The sequence below is a fragment of the Gobio gobio genome (assembly GCF_949357685.1).
Source record: "Gobio gobio genome assembly, chromosome: 25".
In the NCBI taxonomy this organism is placed as follows: domain Eukaryota; kingdom Metazoa; phylum Chordata; class Actinopteri; order Cypriniformes; family Gobionidae; genus Gobio; species Gobio gobio.
The window spans coordinates 23521621-23538935 of record NC_137121.1 but is presented as its reverse complement, the minus strand read 5'-3'; the positions used below and the strand labels follow the sequence as shown (position 1 = coordinate 23538935).

At 42.1% G+C, this 17315-nt stretch overlaps 1 protein-coding gene across 2 annotated transcripts in view; it reads right to left on the bottom strand.

Annotated features, from left to right (window-relative positions):
• Positions 1-17315, bottom strand: part of LOC307122150 (uncharacterized protein) — a 55723-nt gene that overhangs the window by 21599 nt on the left and 16809 nt on the right. For both annotated transcript variants that reach the window (XM_079810050.1, XM_079810049.1), the window contains exons 5-10: positions 11373-11518; positions 8392-8586; positions 6352-6438; positions 5800-5995; positions 2588-2811; positions 2169-2411 (exon numbers count right to left, since the gene is read on the bottom strand). In XM_079810050.1, the coding sequence (XP_079666176.1) occupies positions 2169-2411; positions 2588-2811; positions 5800-5995; positions 6352-6438; positions 8392-8586; positions 11373-11518 (1091 nt within the window). The remainder of the gene's footprint in view (positions 1-2168; positions 2412-2587; positions 2812-5799; positions 5996-6351; positions 6439-8391; positions 8587-11372; positions 11519-17315) is intronic.

The window sequence follows — 17315 nt, the reverse complement described above, 5'->3', positions numbered from 1 at the left end:
CCTCCGCCAGCCGCCCCTCGCGACCTGGCTGATCGTCTGTGAGGACCACACCCTCCTCCAGACGACGAGCCAGGTCCGTCTGGGAACCCCAGGACCTACGTCGCCGCTCAGCCTCAGCGTGAGCGGGACCGTCCCCAGACGCTGGCCCCTCTTCCCTCGAGAAGAGGGCCAGACGAGAGCGGAGCGTTCGGATGGGAAAACGCTCGCAATTCGCGCAAGAGGCTCCCTCGAGAACCTCCCGCGCGTGCTCTTCCCCCAGACAGTACACACAGAGATTATGCGTGTCTTCAGGCGTCAAATACCTCGGACACGGATCCGCGCACTTCCTAAAGTGCCGCGTCTTCTGTGCGCACTTCATCCTTCAACTAACGTGATTCTTTTCTATGTAAACACCAGACAAGACAGTCACTGAAGACGAAGAAGCGGTGTCATGTTGGCAGAGGCGCCCTTATATACTTCCTGGTCGCACCCTGATGACATCATCGGCTGTCGCCGGTCAGTAGGACTGATGTGATTCGATTGTAGCTCAGACACCTGTCACGCTGGAGGCGTTCCCCGTAGCGTCAAGCTGAAAAAGCACGAGTTCCCTTTCGAAAGGGAAACCTCCTTAACAAATAGACACAAAAACTTTGATATTCAACATAATACAATGTCAGATATCACTATTTTCGACTGTTAAATAATGTTTTGACTGACTAGTAAGAGTAAGATGGATAATTTGTATGGACAAGCACCCAATCCTCGCCCCCAATGCCACCCCACCCGAGTGCCCCTTTTTTTGGTTTGGTCCACTGCCCCTCAAAATGTCTGTGCACGGCCCTGTGCTTAGTGTATGTGTAGTTGATTGTTGTTCCATTTCTTTTTTGACAACAACGGGCCGGGGGCTGGGGCAGTGTTGCCACCTTATGGACAAACTAACTAATGCGAAAACAATTCAAGGCACATGTTCAAGCTGAGTGTACAGTGTATGCACTCTAGTTTGTTATTGTTCCATCTCATCCATTTCCAATTCACCTTGTGGACAAACTATTTAGTACAACTAATTCAAGGTGCGATCTGTAAATAGAGAGTAAAGAAATCTGGCTATACTTGTACAATCCATGCATGGAAATGATGGAATTTACATCACGTGCACTATATACGTAAAAAATTAAGCTTAACGCATGGCACAAACTTTTAGCATATGCATACAGGCCAATGCATGACCTTTCAAAGTATACTCCATTTGAAAGTGTGCCCGAACGGTCACCAGGATTTTCCCAAGTAAGACATGGTCCTGGATCAACATATTTTGTTGATGCTGGAACAACATTACTGTCCAAAAACTTAGACCTAACCCTACCCAAAAGTTATTCCTAAAATCAGAGGGAAATGATAAGTGAAAAATACCGATATAGAAGCATCTAATCCTAGTTTTAATGGCACAATATGACATTTTCGCCGCTAGAGGTATTGATTTTGCGGAATTCTGGGAGTGGTTGTCTTCACCTCTACAGCCGGTGGAAAAGAATCCGACGGGACTCGGGCAGAAAACATATTCATGGATGAGCTAATGTATTTATTAATGTTACTGTAGTATGAAGCAGGGTGGGGCTGAAAGCCGTTGGAGCGATTGCTAATGAGAGACAAGCGCAACACACGGCTCGAGAGCAGTGAAGCTTTTATTATGTTTTTGGATATTTTAATCCAAAAAATTCAAACAAATCAAAACATTTAAAACATATTGTGCCTTTAAACTTAAACTGTAAACTTGTCCAGGAACATGTTGCACTTAGTGAAATCACGTTCACTGTGCGGGAACACATGCACACGAGAAAGTTTCATCCTTTTCCAGTGTCTGCACTATTTCTCTCCAGAAGTTATTAGCGATAAAAAGTCATTGCGCTCTTAAATTTGACTTGCATGTATCGTTTAACCCCCTCATCAGTGTGAGCTGTTGTTGTTGTTCTGTCTTATCCTTTCAGTGTTGCCACCTTGTTGAGAAACTAATTCAACAGAGCCAAGATAGTAAAAACTGTCTGCGCGTATTATACTGATGACCAAATTTACATCATGTGTTCTATATGCATTCCCTAGCATACATGTGCATGGAAAAACCAAAGTATACTTATATAACCAATATTATACTGGTAAGAATACCTTATAAAAAAAATTAGCTAGTACTTTACCCTGGCATTCCTTATCAGAGGTCTGGTAATAAGTGCCTGCTGGGCACACCTCCAAGCATGTGCCCTCGTAGAGTTTCGGGGTGAGGGAAGAGCAGGTCTCGCAGTCGTCAGAGAGAGGACCAGAGCAGGTGGCACAGGTGGGATCGCAGTTCACACAGATCCCCTTATCCAAATCTTCAAAGTAACCCTTCGGACAGACGGCCTTACATGCCCCGTTTAAGAGCAAATAGAGGAAACTGCACCCTGAAATTAAGCATTTATAATAATTAACATATTTGAATTTCAAATTCATTTTAATCTAATTTCCAGTGAAAGTAATCAGAATGTATTATAATTGTCTGTAATCTGTAAACTTTCTTGCACATGGATAGATTTTTTGTGAAGTTTTGCACAGGATCTCAGTTGTAGCAATCACTCACTAGTGCAGGTGTAAAAATTGGTGCACACGTCGCAGTGAGGAGCACAGCGTTTGCATGTGCCGTCTTCTGCCAAGTAGTTCATGGTGGCGCAGTTTTGCTTGCACTGCCCGTTGGCCAGATGAAGGCCTTCTCGACACGAAAGGCATTGCTTGCTTGTGCCATCGCAGGTCAGACAGAGTTCATCACAGGGTTCACATGTCCCCGGCTCCTTCTCAAAATAACCTCTGCAAGAAAAACAACAGATACACATTTTTTACCCCTCTTGCATCATCATCAATGTATGCTTCTAAATGGCAGTCAGGATTACACAAGGTCATTTGGCTTTTAGTGCAGCTCATTTTCTTAGTTCTACATTTCATTACACTTTATTTTAAGGTGTCCTTGTTTCACTGTAATTATACTAATTATATTTAAGTACTGAGTAATGTACATATTGTACTTGCTATAGGGATAGGTGTAGGCCTCAGTTTAGGGTTAGTTGCGTGTAATTATGCATAATCTATTGTTATTACTATAGTAACACAACATGTACCGTGTAACAAGGACACTGTAAAATAAATTGTGACCCTATTTTCAAATGATCCAATCAGCTGAATTGTAACTTTAAATGTCAGGGAAAAATATACTGTATATTTCAGAATGTATTTCTAAATGTATTTAAGATATATCACACTAGAAATAACATCAGATAGAAATAACATTTCTATTTTAATATATTTATATGCTCAAGATTTTTTTTTTTATTATTATCAATGTTAAAAACAGTTGTACTGTTTAATATTTTTTTCTTCAGGATTCCTTGACAAACAAAGTGCAAAATAACAGCATTTATTTCAATATTTTGTAACTTAAAGGCACAATTTGTAAGATTTTTGGATTAAAATATCCAAAAAACACTAGAACAATGTTATATATTTTGTTGACTTGTATACCCACATTATACCAAATGTTTCCAAGAATGTTTAAATCCAGAGAAATAAGCAATTTTAAACAGGACACGGATGTCGCATATTCCCTGATACCCCGGATTTCCAAATTTCATTGAAACACCAAAGCTTTAATATATTATGTGTTTTATTAGACAGGTGAGATCCTGTTTGATACATTCATCGACAGAAAGCGAATGATTGTTATATAGCTCAACACAGTTAGTCTTATTGTTTAAATCTCGTTTTCTTGATTTACAGAAAGTACCATGTTTTACAAAGCCTAATATCAATCTAACAGTGTGCAACAAGTGTCTCATAGTAGCCGCCGAGCAAATGCAAAGAGTAGCACTATAACATAACTGTCAACACACTCAAACGTATCTACCGTAAAACTTCAAATAATAGCCCGGGCTTCTATTTACCCAAATCACCGAACTGCACCGGCTTGTATTTGAAACAGGCGTCTATAAGAGACAGGCCTTTAATTTAGTGTTGAGATGTTCAAGCATGACGGTAGGAGGTTACCACATTATATTACGTTTTATTTATAATTAATTCGAATGTGTTTAACAAATCATTTAATGTAAGAAATTAGGGTTGTGCCGATGGACGATATCATCGTGATACCACGCCCCCGTTGCGAGTCTGTTGTGAGTGCGACGCACACTAATCCTCTTCTATAGTTATAGTTAAACTAAAAACTTAGCAGGGATTGCTCTGTAAATTAATTCGAGAATGTAACTAATGCATATATGCTATTTTAAATACTGTAGTCTATGCCAGATATATGTATAGCCTACATTTTTAAATAATTTGAGGCTGAAACATCCATAAGCATGCGTGTTTATTTTAGCACTTCCGTCAGTGAAACAACACAGCCTATTCACATTTAAACGATTTTCAGTAAATAATGGTTACCTTAAGAATATAAGAAAATTAAATATTAGTTAGAAAAATATTTGATTCATACTATTTCCCCGCAAGGACAAAAGCTGGATAGACACCTTTCAAATATATCTTCGTGTTTTCTCCTGATGTTGCAAGGCAACACTTGTTGTAAAAGGTCTGAAGAGCGGATTTTATCTTCCACAAGGTCAAGACATTTAGGCAATGTTTGATTATTCACAGCCAGAGAAAACGAAACTAAAATCACTGCGGCGTGTGTGTGAAATGCGCTATTCAAATAAACCAAACTTGACGCGCATTACCAAGTTTAATAACAAGAACAAACTGTGTTAAATAAAGTTTGAAGTAAAAAGGTATTCGTCCCACGGTTTTTTTATTGTACTTTACCACAGTAAAGGATGTGAATAGTTATAATAGACTTAATTATAAGCAAACGAAAGGAAGAAACGTTTATAACGTTAATCCCCTGCGAAAATGGCGACGTCCCCCCGCTTCCATCAGAAGCTACTGTCAGGCCACATACCTAAGGATAACATCCCGAAGTTAATGAAATATATCTCCTCCTTCTCCCTCGCACACACAAACACACGCGCACATCTGCGCGCAAGCATTAAAGGAATTTTTCAGCCGCTCCGTATCCAGCTTTACCCACGCTTGAAATTTGACAACTGTCAGCTTAAATTTCAAATTATACTTTTCTCCATGGTGGTATTGAGAGAATTAAGAAAAAATGAAGACTGAAAGTTGGTTAACCTCTTTGTTATGTTGCCATAGTGATGAGTCGTTTGTGAACGGTTCCGTCTGTCACGTGAAATTTAATCAAAACATAGAACAGACGATCTGACGGGTTTGAGAAGATCAAATACAGCCCGATACTAAAAAAAAGACCCGGCCTCTATTTGAGACCGGCCTTTATTTACCCAAACCTGTCGTCACACCAGGCGTTTAAAAGAGACAGGCGTCTATTTAGGACTCGGCTATTATTTGAAGTTTTACGGTAATAAGATAAAACAGGACTGCGTTACCCCACATACACATGAGCGGAAGAAACGGAAGCGGTCGTCTGTGGCATAATAAAAGCTCCGCGAAATCAAGGCGTCATCAAGCTACACCTTTGTTTTGAATAAGCGACCTCTAGCTGTGAAAAATTACATATTGTGGCTTTAATAAATGTCTTTACTGTCAATTTTTAAAGCATTAAGTCTACCGCCCGGCTGTATAAGTAAGTATTAATTTCTTTTAAAAAAATCTCTTGCTGAACCCAAACTTTTGATGCGCAGTGTAGATACCGTTGATTATATTTGTATTTATAAATGTCCATATACTTTTGGGGCGCCAGTAAAGCATGTTCCAGAAGTTACAACCATAGCGACTCACTCTGGGCACTCAGACCAGCAGCTGCCCTGGAACAGATAGAGCTGGTAAGTGTCCGTCTTACAGCTCACACACTCGTCTCTGCTCTCACAGGCCGCACAGTTAGCAGAACACCTCTCACATAGCAGACTGGAGCTGTTTCCAAAGAAACCCAGAGGGCAGTGGTCTACACACACGGACTCCTGCTCCAACATGTATCCTGGTAAAAATTACGGCTATTAGAGTGGTTAAAAAAAGCAAACAGGCGTCTTATAAATATTTATTCAGCAAGTTCTTTTGAATCAAGAAGCAACTAAAAGGGATAGCCAACGTCAGTTCTGCAGTGCAGAGTTTATCTCCAACCCTAATCAAGCACACCTGAACAAGCTAATCAATGTAAAACTTCAGGCAGGTGTGTTTTCTAAACTCTGCAGGACAGCTGCATTCCAGGACTGACGTTGCATATCCCTGCTTTAAACTTTTATTTGCGTCCTGATTCAAAAGAACTTGATAAGCTATTTATAAGACAGTCTGTTTATCAGGTGGGAGGGAAAGGAAAGCTAACCTATACGTTACCGGTGGAACAGGCGATGCAATTCTGAGCCTTGGGGCCGTAACATGTCAGGCAGGATCCATCACAGTAACGACAAGTGCGACTTTCCCCTTTGGAGTAAGAAAAAACACTATATTTATATATAGTTTTCCTTGATTTACTACAAGGATTTTCAAACGTTCTGCTGCCAAACATAATGATTTGATTAAAAAACTTGAAATGTTGCTTTTTCTCTGAAATAAGTTAAAGTACTTAAATTACAAAAGCTAAAATTGACATAAAAATAAATATAGAGATGTTAAACTAAAATATACAAATGAAAAGCTCATTCAAAATATACTGTAATACTATAATAATTACACTTTAATATAAAAACTAGAATAGAATATAAATAATAATAAAATATCATTGACAAGGATCTTCTTAAAGTAAAGGCAGCTGTATATTTTCTTACAGGCCCCTTTAAACTGTTATAAAAATATTAAGTCAATCGGTTGCCTCAACATTTTTAAGTTAAGAAATTCAAAGTTTAACAAAACATTAATCCCAACGACATCTCACGCTTAACATTAATCTTGCACAAAAAATGAAACATTATATAATACTTAATTTTAGCATTTACTCTCCCCTTCGAGTGCCATGGGCAAAGCATGCTGGGAAATAGAAACCCCAGCCCAGTTTCAGTTAAATTTAAGTTTGGTTAAATTAAAATAAATAATTTCATAAAACTTAAAACAATGAAACAGTTCAGTTTACTTAAAATATATCAGTTCTGTGAACCTGAAAGAAAAAGAAAGTGCTAAATACTCATAAAAGTTAATTTGACTGAACTAATTTGTTTAATTTAAGTTTGTCCTACTCAAACCAATTAATTATTTTGAGCGTTAGGCTTGTAAAGAGTTTGGTTTAGGGTTAAATTGCATGTAATTATGCATCATTTATTGTTATTACTATAATAACTACATGCAACATGTGTAAAGTACACTTTAAAATAAAGTGTTACACTCAAAAAATAACTCATTGGACAAACTCAATTTAATTTAGGGCAGGTTTTCCATTCAATAAATATGTGTAGCCCCAACTCATAAAAAACGAATTCATGCAATGAAATGTAATTAAGTTGGCCCAACTCAATTTTATCAAATTTATCAAATAATTGATATTTATATACTTATAACATGACTTTTTTATACTTGCAAACTTAAATTAAAACATTTAATTGGAAAATCAATTATAAGCAATTTCATTCATCATCATACACAATGTATATAATTCAAATATAATAAAAGGGGTGTCACTCCTGACATTATCAAAGATCACTCAGTGCCCCAAGCACAGGCGCCACTCTTCAGCACAATGGTAGCCACAAAATTAAAATAGATTACATAAACTCCTCTAAATGTCCAACATAACTGAACATTAAACACTAACATTAATTAACAACATCTTTCCATTTACAGAAAAACACAAAATAACACTTTGATCCCTAAATGTACTCTCCTATATGGAGAGCATGCTGGGAACTACAGATCCACTGCACGGTTAGTTATGTCAACACAAATATTTCATGTAGTTTTAACACAACTTAATTAAGTAAACTTCAGTTATAAATATATTAGGTTGATTGAACACAATTAAATTAAGTTGCGACAAAATTAGATATGTTTAAGTAAAGTGAACAGAATTGAAATGTCATATCTATGAAGGGCCTGACTATTCTTTTTGAGTGTACCAAGAATTGGATCTTGATTGTCATTGAATGAAAGCCAAAGCAACATATATTGTTATATAACTATTTCAAATTTGATACATGTTAAAGAAAATATTTAAAAATATTACATTAGTATTTGTAAATATTAAAACATGTTTGTAGCCAACCCCCCTTATATTTTCTGTGAAGAACAGTTTGAGAATCCCTGCTAAAGTGTAGTACTACCAACAGAGGGCAGTATTACACCAACTTTGACAGACATAAGCACATACAAGACTAAATAGCAAGTTTGCAACAGAGGACAGACATATTCTTTTTTATTGTTCTTATATTAAATGGCAGAAGTTCTCACCATCTACATATTGGCCTTCCGGGCAGCTGATCACCGGGCACTTCCCGTAAACTGGGCGGCTCCAGCCTCTGCATCTGTCGCAGTCTCTCACTCCAGGGCCGTGGCAGGTCAGACAGGAGCTGTGACAGGGCTGACAGTGCCACCCTCTGGTGTCTTTAAATGTTTCTGCAGGGCACTCCTTCACACAGGTGCCGTCTGACCGGGTGAATGCAAAAATATGTAAATATATGTCCACAGACTTGTTTATCCTCTTATTTAGTTTTACTCTTTAATTAGTGTTGTGATTTTCATAGTAGTTTACCTTACACAGATTTAACATAGATATGAAGAGTGTCATACACTAACATTCAAATGTTGGGGGTCAGTAAGTTTTATTTATTTAGTGAAACAAGTTAATACTTTTATTCAGCAAGGATGCGTTACATTTATCAAAGTAAATGCTGTTTCATTAAACTGTTAATCAAAGAATCCTGAAAAAAAATGTAGCACAGTTTCCATGAAAATGCAAAGCATAACTGTTTTCAACTGATAATAATAAGAAATGTCTCTTGAGCAGCAAATCAGCATATTAGAATGATTTCTGAAGGATCATGTGACACGTTTTACAATATTAATGTATTTTTGATTATCTAAATGCAGCCTTGGTGAGCATAAGAGACTTCTTTCAAAAACATAAAATCTTACTTTTGAATGGTAGTGGCTCACAGGTAATAAATTACCAAGGGTCAGTTGTGTTATTTCAAAGAATATTATTTTAGTGTGTGAATTTTGGACTGATAGTGTAAATAATGAATATTAAAGTAGTCCGAATAAACCACTCAAATTTTGCACCAACCATATTTGCATCCCATTTCTATTTCCAATTCAAATAAGTGAGTGCTGCTGTGCACAATGTGTCCTTTCTCTGAAGCACATGCAATGCTCTATCAGGCATTCTCAACCTTTTTGTCTTGTTGAACCATATTCACATAATTATTAAATAATTTATTAAATAAAATGTAAAGGAGTTTCAGTCATAATAACTCTCGGGATAGTTTATAAAACATTTTATTAACTTTTTTCCCCCGCCAGCATTTTTTACTTATTTTTCTTTTAAGTTGCCAGTCACCGCCAACATTTTTGATCATTTTCATAAAAGTTTAATGGCCCCCAGAATATTTTGTTGTATGAATATCTGAAAATGCAATATAGAAAGAACAGAACCTTTGCTTAAAAAAAAAAAAAAAAAAAAAAAAAAAACTTTTATTCTAGCTTAATGCATTCTTTTTATCAACACTTGAATATGGGAAAGTTTCATTAAAAAAAAGCAACATTTTGAGCAAAAAGCTGAGAAAAATTGTATTTCCATCCAGATCGGATTCAGAACGATGATCACAACATAGATGGAGTAGATCGAGTCCATCAACACCCCCAAAGCTTCACAGACCTATAGCTCGTCCTGGGTCGACATTTTATTCAGTAATATTAGGCAGTTTTGATTTATATGCTGTTTAATGTTGATGATCACGTTATTTGACATATGCATGTGATTACATGACATATGCATGCCATGCATGTTATTTGACATATGCATGCTATCGCTTGTTTCTGCATCTTCTTCGCATGTGTTTTGATGAGTAGTTTCAGTACTCTTTCAGAAGATGTGTAATAGCATCCCCCCTACCATATATCAGTGAAAACACAGAAAGCCGGAAATGTCCGTCAATGGCGGGGAAGCGTTGTCTCATAAATGACGGAAATTTGGGGAAATTAAAGAACATAAAATGAATAGAAACATGCTGAGACCCACTATAGCAGATCTAGGCATACGGATTTGTATAGCGCGCAGAGTTAGTGTTCGGATGCGTTGTGGTAATAAAGGGAAGTAGTAATGAATATGTGAAATTGATTGCCTGCGGAATTTACAATGAACAACCAATCAGAACATGAATAGAGCTTCATGGCTGAACTATTCATGTATGTAAATAATTAATATAAGCAATTTTCTAATCTTTCAGAAAAATGAACTCTTTCCCCACTATTGACGGAAATTTCCAACATTTGTGAAAAAAGCATTTCATTGCACTTCTTTGACGGAAAATTTCCCACTTTCCGTGTTTTCACTGTTATATGGTAGGGGGCGCTATTACGCATCTTCTGAAAGAGTACTGAATCTCCTGATCAAAACATATGCGAAGAAGACGCAGAAATAAGAATTGCATGTAGCATATAAATCAAAACTGCCTAATGTTACTGAATGAAATGTAAATATAGCTCGACGAGGACGAGCTATAGGACTGTGAAGCTTTGGGGATGTTGATGGACTCGATCTACTCCATCTGTGTTTTGATCATCCTTCTGAATCCAGTCTGGGTGTAGTGTTTGACATGATCTTCTCAGTTTTTTGCTCCAAAATGTTTGCTTTTTTATGAAACTTTCAAGTGTTCACATTCACATTCAAGTGTTGATTAAAAAAAAGAATGCATGAAACTAGAATAAAACATTTTTGTTTTCTTTTGTTTTAAAAGCAGAGGGTCTTTTCTTTCTTTATTGCATATTCAGATATTCATATATAACAAACAGGGGGCCAAGACACTTTTGTGAACATGATCAAAAATGCTGGCGGTGGCTGCAAACTTTTTTTTTAAACACTGGTGGGCAAAGGGTTAATGGACAATAAATGTAATTGTTTTTTTTCACCTTGGAGTTAAAAAAAAAAGAATAAAATAAATAAATAAATAAATATATAAGTGACTGTAGTGACCCTCTGGAGCCTCACAAGCAAATAGATCATCTAGAGCTCTACAACTGAATAATCAAAAACAGATTTAACGTAGCATACATTTAAATTATATATGTCATCTATAAACATTATACAATAATTAACACTTTATAGGCTAGACTTAACCAGCCAAAGTAATGTGACTGAGACAGCTATGGCTATCAGGCAGGAAAATGAGAGTCAACTTTAGCGAGGCGTTCAGAGGAAGTAGAGTACGCACTGTTCAGGAAGTATCCGCTCTGGCAAGTGAGACACAGGGCATCGCTCCAGCAGTCCACACACGGATCTCGGCAGCTGATACACAGTCCTCTACCCCGGTCCTCATAGGTCCTCTGGGGACAGTGCTGACGACACTGGTGTCTGTATCTTTATGGATAGATAACAAACAAAAAAAGGCTTGTCACATATTGACTGTTTAATGACCTCAAATAATTATTTCATTTGTTTCATGTTTTTGTTTATTGTAGATCATTTGCACTAGTATAATGTAAGGGGATAATCTATAGAAAACTGCTCGGGTTATGTATATAACCCTTGTTCCCTGAGAAGGGGAACGAGCACTGCATCGGGACGACGCTTTGGGGATGCTCCCTTAGCATCAGCGAATCTGAAACCAGAATGCCAACTAGGCCAATCCGATTGGCGTGCGTGATGACGTCATTGTGACGGCATACCCGGAAGTATAAAAGGGGAGCTGGAACGTAATGGCGGTAGTAATTGCTCTGAAGCATGCGCTCCAGGCGCGCCGAGGTGTGGCGTCGGGATGCAGTGCTCGTTCCCCTTCTCAGGGAACAAGGGTTATATACATAACCCGAGCAGTTCCCTTTCGAGGGAACTCGCACTGCATCGGGACGACGCTTTGGGGAACGAGTACCCACTAGGCCACACCGAAGGGTAGCGCCTGCCCTAGTGTGAAGCCGGAAACCGGGCACAGCTAGGACTGGAGCACCCTAGCACCAGGCGTCGTAGGGAGATCCAGGCTATAAAACCTGATAAAAGTGTGTGGGGTAGCCCACCCGGCCGCCTCGCAGATATCCTGCAAGGGGACCCCAGAAAGAAGGGCCACCGAAGAGGCCATGCCTCTGGTGGAATGAGCCCTCACAGCCACAGGTGAAGGCAAACTGCGCACCTGATAGGCCATGGTAATCGCCTGGACAATCCAATTACTGATTGTCTGAGTAGACGCAGGCAATCCCTTCTTAGGTGAGCCAAAACACACCAACAGTTGTTGTGATCTCCTCCACTGTGCAGACTTCGCCAAATAAACTCTGAGCGCCCTAACCGGGCAGAGTAGGTGAAGTCTCCCCTCTTCCGCCGTCACATGAGGCGGAGGATGAAATGCCTGCAGGACCAATGACCTGACCACCCTTGATGGCACCTTAGGCACGTAGCCCGGCCTAGGGTGTAAGATGGCCTTTACTCCTCCCGGGGCAAACTCCAGGCAGGTCGGCGTTACCGCCAAGGCCTGGAGATCTCCCACTCTCCTGAGAGAGGTAATGGCAAGGAGAAAAGCCACCTTAAGAGTCCGATCCTTTGGTCCAGCCGACTCCAATGGTTCGAAGGGGGCCTCAGCCATCCTTCGAGAACCACTGCCAGGTCCCAGGTTGGAACTCTGGTCCGAGCCGCAGGCCTCATCCTCCGAGCCCCACGGAGGAATTGTACAACCAGCTGGTGCCTACCCAGAGGCCCATCACCCAGAGGAGTGTGGAAAGCCGAAATGGCAGCCACGTACACCTTGAATGTGGACGGGGTAAGCCCTGCAGAAAAACGATCTTGGAGGAACTCCAGCACTGAAGCCACTGGGCAGTTAACTGGGTCCACCTCACGTTCTCTGCACCAAGTGGAAAATACATTCCACTTGAGGCTGTACAGTCTCCTCGTAGACGGAGCCCTGGAGCTGAGTAAGGTCTCTATCACCTCCGCCGATAGGCCAGCCTCTATGTACCTGGTCCCCTCAGGGGCCAGACCCATAGGTTCCAAATCTCCGGGCGGGGGTAAAATATCGTACCCGCCGCCTGAGATAGGAGATCCCTCCTCAGAGGAATCTCCCACGGCTGACCTGCTAGCAGAGCTATGATATCCGAGAACCAAACTCGAGTCGGCCAACGGGGTGCTACCAGAAGTAGACTGACCCCCTGTCGACGGACCCTTTCCAGGACTCCCGGGAGCAGAGCAATCGGGGGAAATGCGTACAGACGCAGCCTCGGCCACGTCTGCACCATGGCATCCAGCCCCAGCGGAGCTGGATGCGTGAGGGAAAACCACAGTGGACAGTGGGACGTCTCTCGAGACGCAAACAGATCCACTTCCACTGGGCCGAACCTCTTGCATATGGCCTCCACCACCTCTGGGTGGAGTCGCCACTCCCCGGGCCTCAGCCCCTGCCTCGACAGGATGTCTGCTCCCTGATTTTGGACCCCCGGGACATACATTGCCCTGATGGACAACAGTTTCCCTTGGGACCACAGGAGGATGTGATGCGCCAGTCTGCAAAGAGGGCGCAACCTCAAACCCCCCTGCCGTGCCCCAACCAGTGAGGGAGGCGTCTGTTGAAACGGATTTCCGGCAACAGGACGCTCCCAACACTGGCCCTTGGGACAGAAACCAAGGTTTCTTCCATATGACTAGGGAACGAAGGCCACTGCGCGTTACCCTGATCATACAGAATGGATTTCCCCTCAAGGAAAGCCACCTGGTTTACCTCCGTATCAGTACATGGTGGCCGCGGAGGTCCGGGAAAAAGCTCCTCAGAGCTTTGTAGACCGCCAGCATTTCCAGGCAGTAGATGTGCCAGGAGAAATGCCTGGTCTCCCACAGACTTCTCGCAAAGCGGCCGCCATGACCACGTCACAGCCAGTGAGGGAGGCATCTGTTGAAACGGATTCCCGGCAACAGAACGCTCCCAACACTGGCCCTTGGGACAGAAACCAAGGTTTCTTCCATATGACTAGGGAACGAAGGCATCTGCGCGTTACCCTGATCATACAGAATGGATTTCCCCTCAAGGAAAGCCACCTGGTTTACTTCCCATAACCACGTCCCAGCCAGTGAGGGAGGCGCCTGTTGAAACGGATTACCGGCAACAGAACGCTCCCAACACTGGCCCCTGGGACAGAAACCAAGGTTTCTTCCATATGACTAGGGAACGAAGGCATCTGCGCGTTACCCTGATCATACAGAATGGTTTTCCCCCCCGAGGAAAACCCCTTGATTCCCAGCTACCACTGTAAGGGTCTCATGCAGCAGGCCAAGAGATATTCTGTTGGACGCAGCCGCAATGAGCCCCAGCAGCCTTAAACTGCTTCACAGTGATGCTGTGGCCTAGCTTCATTTTAGAGACCAGGCCGCCTGGAAGAACCCGATATTGGTACGCTTTGCCCCAAAAAGCGAACCTCAGGAACTTCCTGTGACACAGAAGGATGGATACAGGGAAGTATGCGTCCTCTTCAGACCCATCGTGACAGACCAGTCCTCAGACTGGATCTGAATCACAATGGAGGAAATGCTAAGCATCTTGAATCTGAATCTCCTCAGAGAACGATTCAAGTACCTCCGGTCTAAAGTTGGATGCAACTCGCCATCCCTCTTAGGAACTATGAAGTACTGGCTGTAGAACCCGGACTCCCTGTCTGGCGGAGGAGCACATTCTGTGGCCTCCTTACCAACAGGGAGTGAACTTCCTGTTCCATTACCCGAACCTGCCCAGGGACCACTGCCGTCCAGACCACCCCACTGAACTTCAGGGGAAGGTAACCGGACTGCAGTCTGTATGCCCCTTCCTACAGTCGCAGGCCCCAAGCTGATATATTCGGAGGCATAACCATGCGCCGAGATAATCTGCTAAGGGAACCAGCCTCTCGAGGCCGGTCTCGGGTGTCAACCGAGCCTCCTCCCCGACCCCCTGAAGCGGCTTACCGGCAGGGCGAAATCGAGGAAGATTTTCGGTGTGCGTACGCGTTTGCTGGACCACCGCAAGTCTTGCTAGAGGCGGCTGGTGCAGCACGCGTGCACGGGGAAACGATGTGGCCCGAAGCGTACTAGACGGCGGGAACACAGCATCGATTCCCGAAAACTCCACAGGGGAGGCGACCTCGATCGCTCCTACCCGGGAGAGGGGGCTGGCCAGCAGGGGGCCTCATCTAAGGGAGCAGCTCAACAGGGCCACAACCCTAGAGCGGACACTGCGATTAGCAATTGCCTGAAACTGATGTGTCCCGCAGGCCACAAGGCGGCGAGAACGACATCAACTTCAGGAGGGCTCCATCTTAGATGAATATCCAGTTCACAAGTTAAACACGCTTGGGTGACAGAATTAAAGTATCCAACTTATCAAAGTCGGATAACATGACACTCAATTCCTCGGAATTAAATGCCATCATAATCACCAAACCCGTGCAACCTGATCTGAATAATAGGCTGAATAAAAAATATATCTAACTCCTCAAAGTCAGATAATATTTTAATTTAATTCCTCAGAATTAAATGCAGCCACAATAAGGTGAAACATAGTCTGAATGATAGGCTGAATATCTAACTCCTCAAAGTTAGATTATATTTAATTTTAATTCCTTAGAATTAAATGTAGCCGTAATTAATCAGACGACACTGTTTTATTTGTAATTATACGGACTCATAGACCCCGCGTTGCCTCAGCAACGTGGTTCAAGCCGTCATAATACAATTGGCTTTCATCCCTCGAGAAAAAAGCCAAACAGTGTCACACAATACAGTGAAACATGGTCTGAAATGACTGAATATCTAACTCCTCAGAGTCAGATAATATCTCATTTAAATCCTCAGACTTAAATGCAGCCATATCAGACAAATACTGATTTATTTTACTATACGGACTCGTCCGTTAAGCCAACCAGTATCTCATGCACACCGATCGCGTGTGTTCACATTAATTGCAGACCCATAACCTGCGCGCTGCCTTTTTTTTCCAGCAATCGCGTGGATGGAATCTTGCATATTTAAGAAGTGCTTATGACTTTGACTGCCTCGATGCTGAGTACGTCTAATTCCTCAGAATCAGACCTCTCACACATCGCGTCCTCCGCCCCGGGGGAAGAAGCCGCAGCGCGGGCTTCCACACGGGGAAGGAGAACATCTGAACTGTCAGATAAAGACTGGGAAAATGCCTCAGCAGTCCCAGTCCCGCTGACAGTCCATCCGTGAGCCCCATGACCAGCCTCGCCGCACCGCCTCGGCGGATGCGGGACCGATCCACGGGGCTCACGCCGAGAGCGGAGCACTCTGAGCGTCAGCTTTCATAATGCTCACAAGCGGCTCCCTCGAGAGCCGCTCGAGCATGCTGAACACCCAGGCAGTGCACACACAGCAGGTGTGTATCCGAGCCCGACATGTAGCGAGGGCAAGGATGCACACACTGCTTGAACTCTCTCACTTTTTCACACTTCATTTCAATCACACACTTTCACTGACATACAACAGTAAATAGACAGACAGTTTGACAGATAGCGCTTGCTGAAGAGCAATAACTACCGCCATTACGTTCCAGCTCCCCTTTTATACTTCCGGGTATGCCGTCACAATGACGTCATCACGCACGCCAATCGGATTGGCCTAGTTGGCATTCTGGTTTCAGATTTGCTGATGCTAAGGGAGCATCCCCAAAGCGTCGTCCCGATGCAGTGCGAGTTCCCTCGAAAGGGAACCTAAGAAAATAGGCTATGTATACTGTTGGGGGCGCGGTGGGAAGAAAGACTCAAGAGTGAAAAGATAGAGAAATAGCACAGCTAACGCATGTTGTTCATGTTGAAGCTTTTCGCCCCAAATCTGTTGCAGAAAGAGAAAAACAAGCGGGGCAAATAAATCTAGAGAAAATCAAAAGGTTGTTGTAGTCATTGTCAGAGGGGGCAGCAACTGCATTGTTTAAAAAGTGAGCAGGCCTTCAACGTAATATTTGAGGGCTGTTTTGTAGAATAAGCATGCTTTTTGAGCTTTTTTTTATATCAGTTAATGCCAAAAACACAGAAATTCACATGGCCTTGTGCAATCTTACAGGTCAGTTGTGAGTAGTTGGAGGATGCAGTCGCTGTAATAATAACATTGTGCTTACTTCCTTCTTTCCATTAGCAGTAATGGTGCAATTCGCATAATTTGTGCCTAACCTTCACTCCATATAAAATTGGTGTACTGT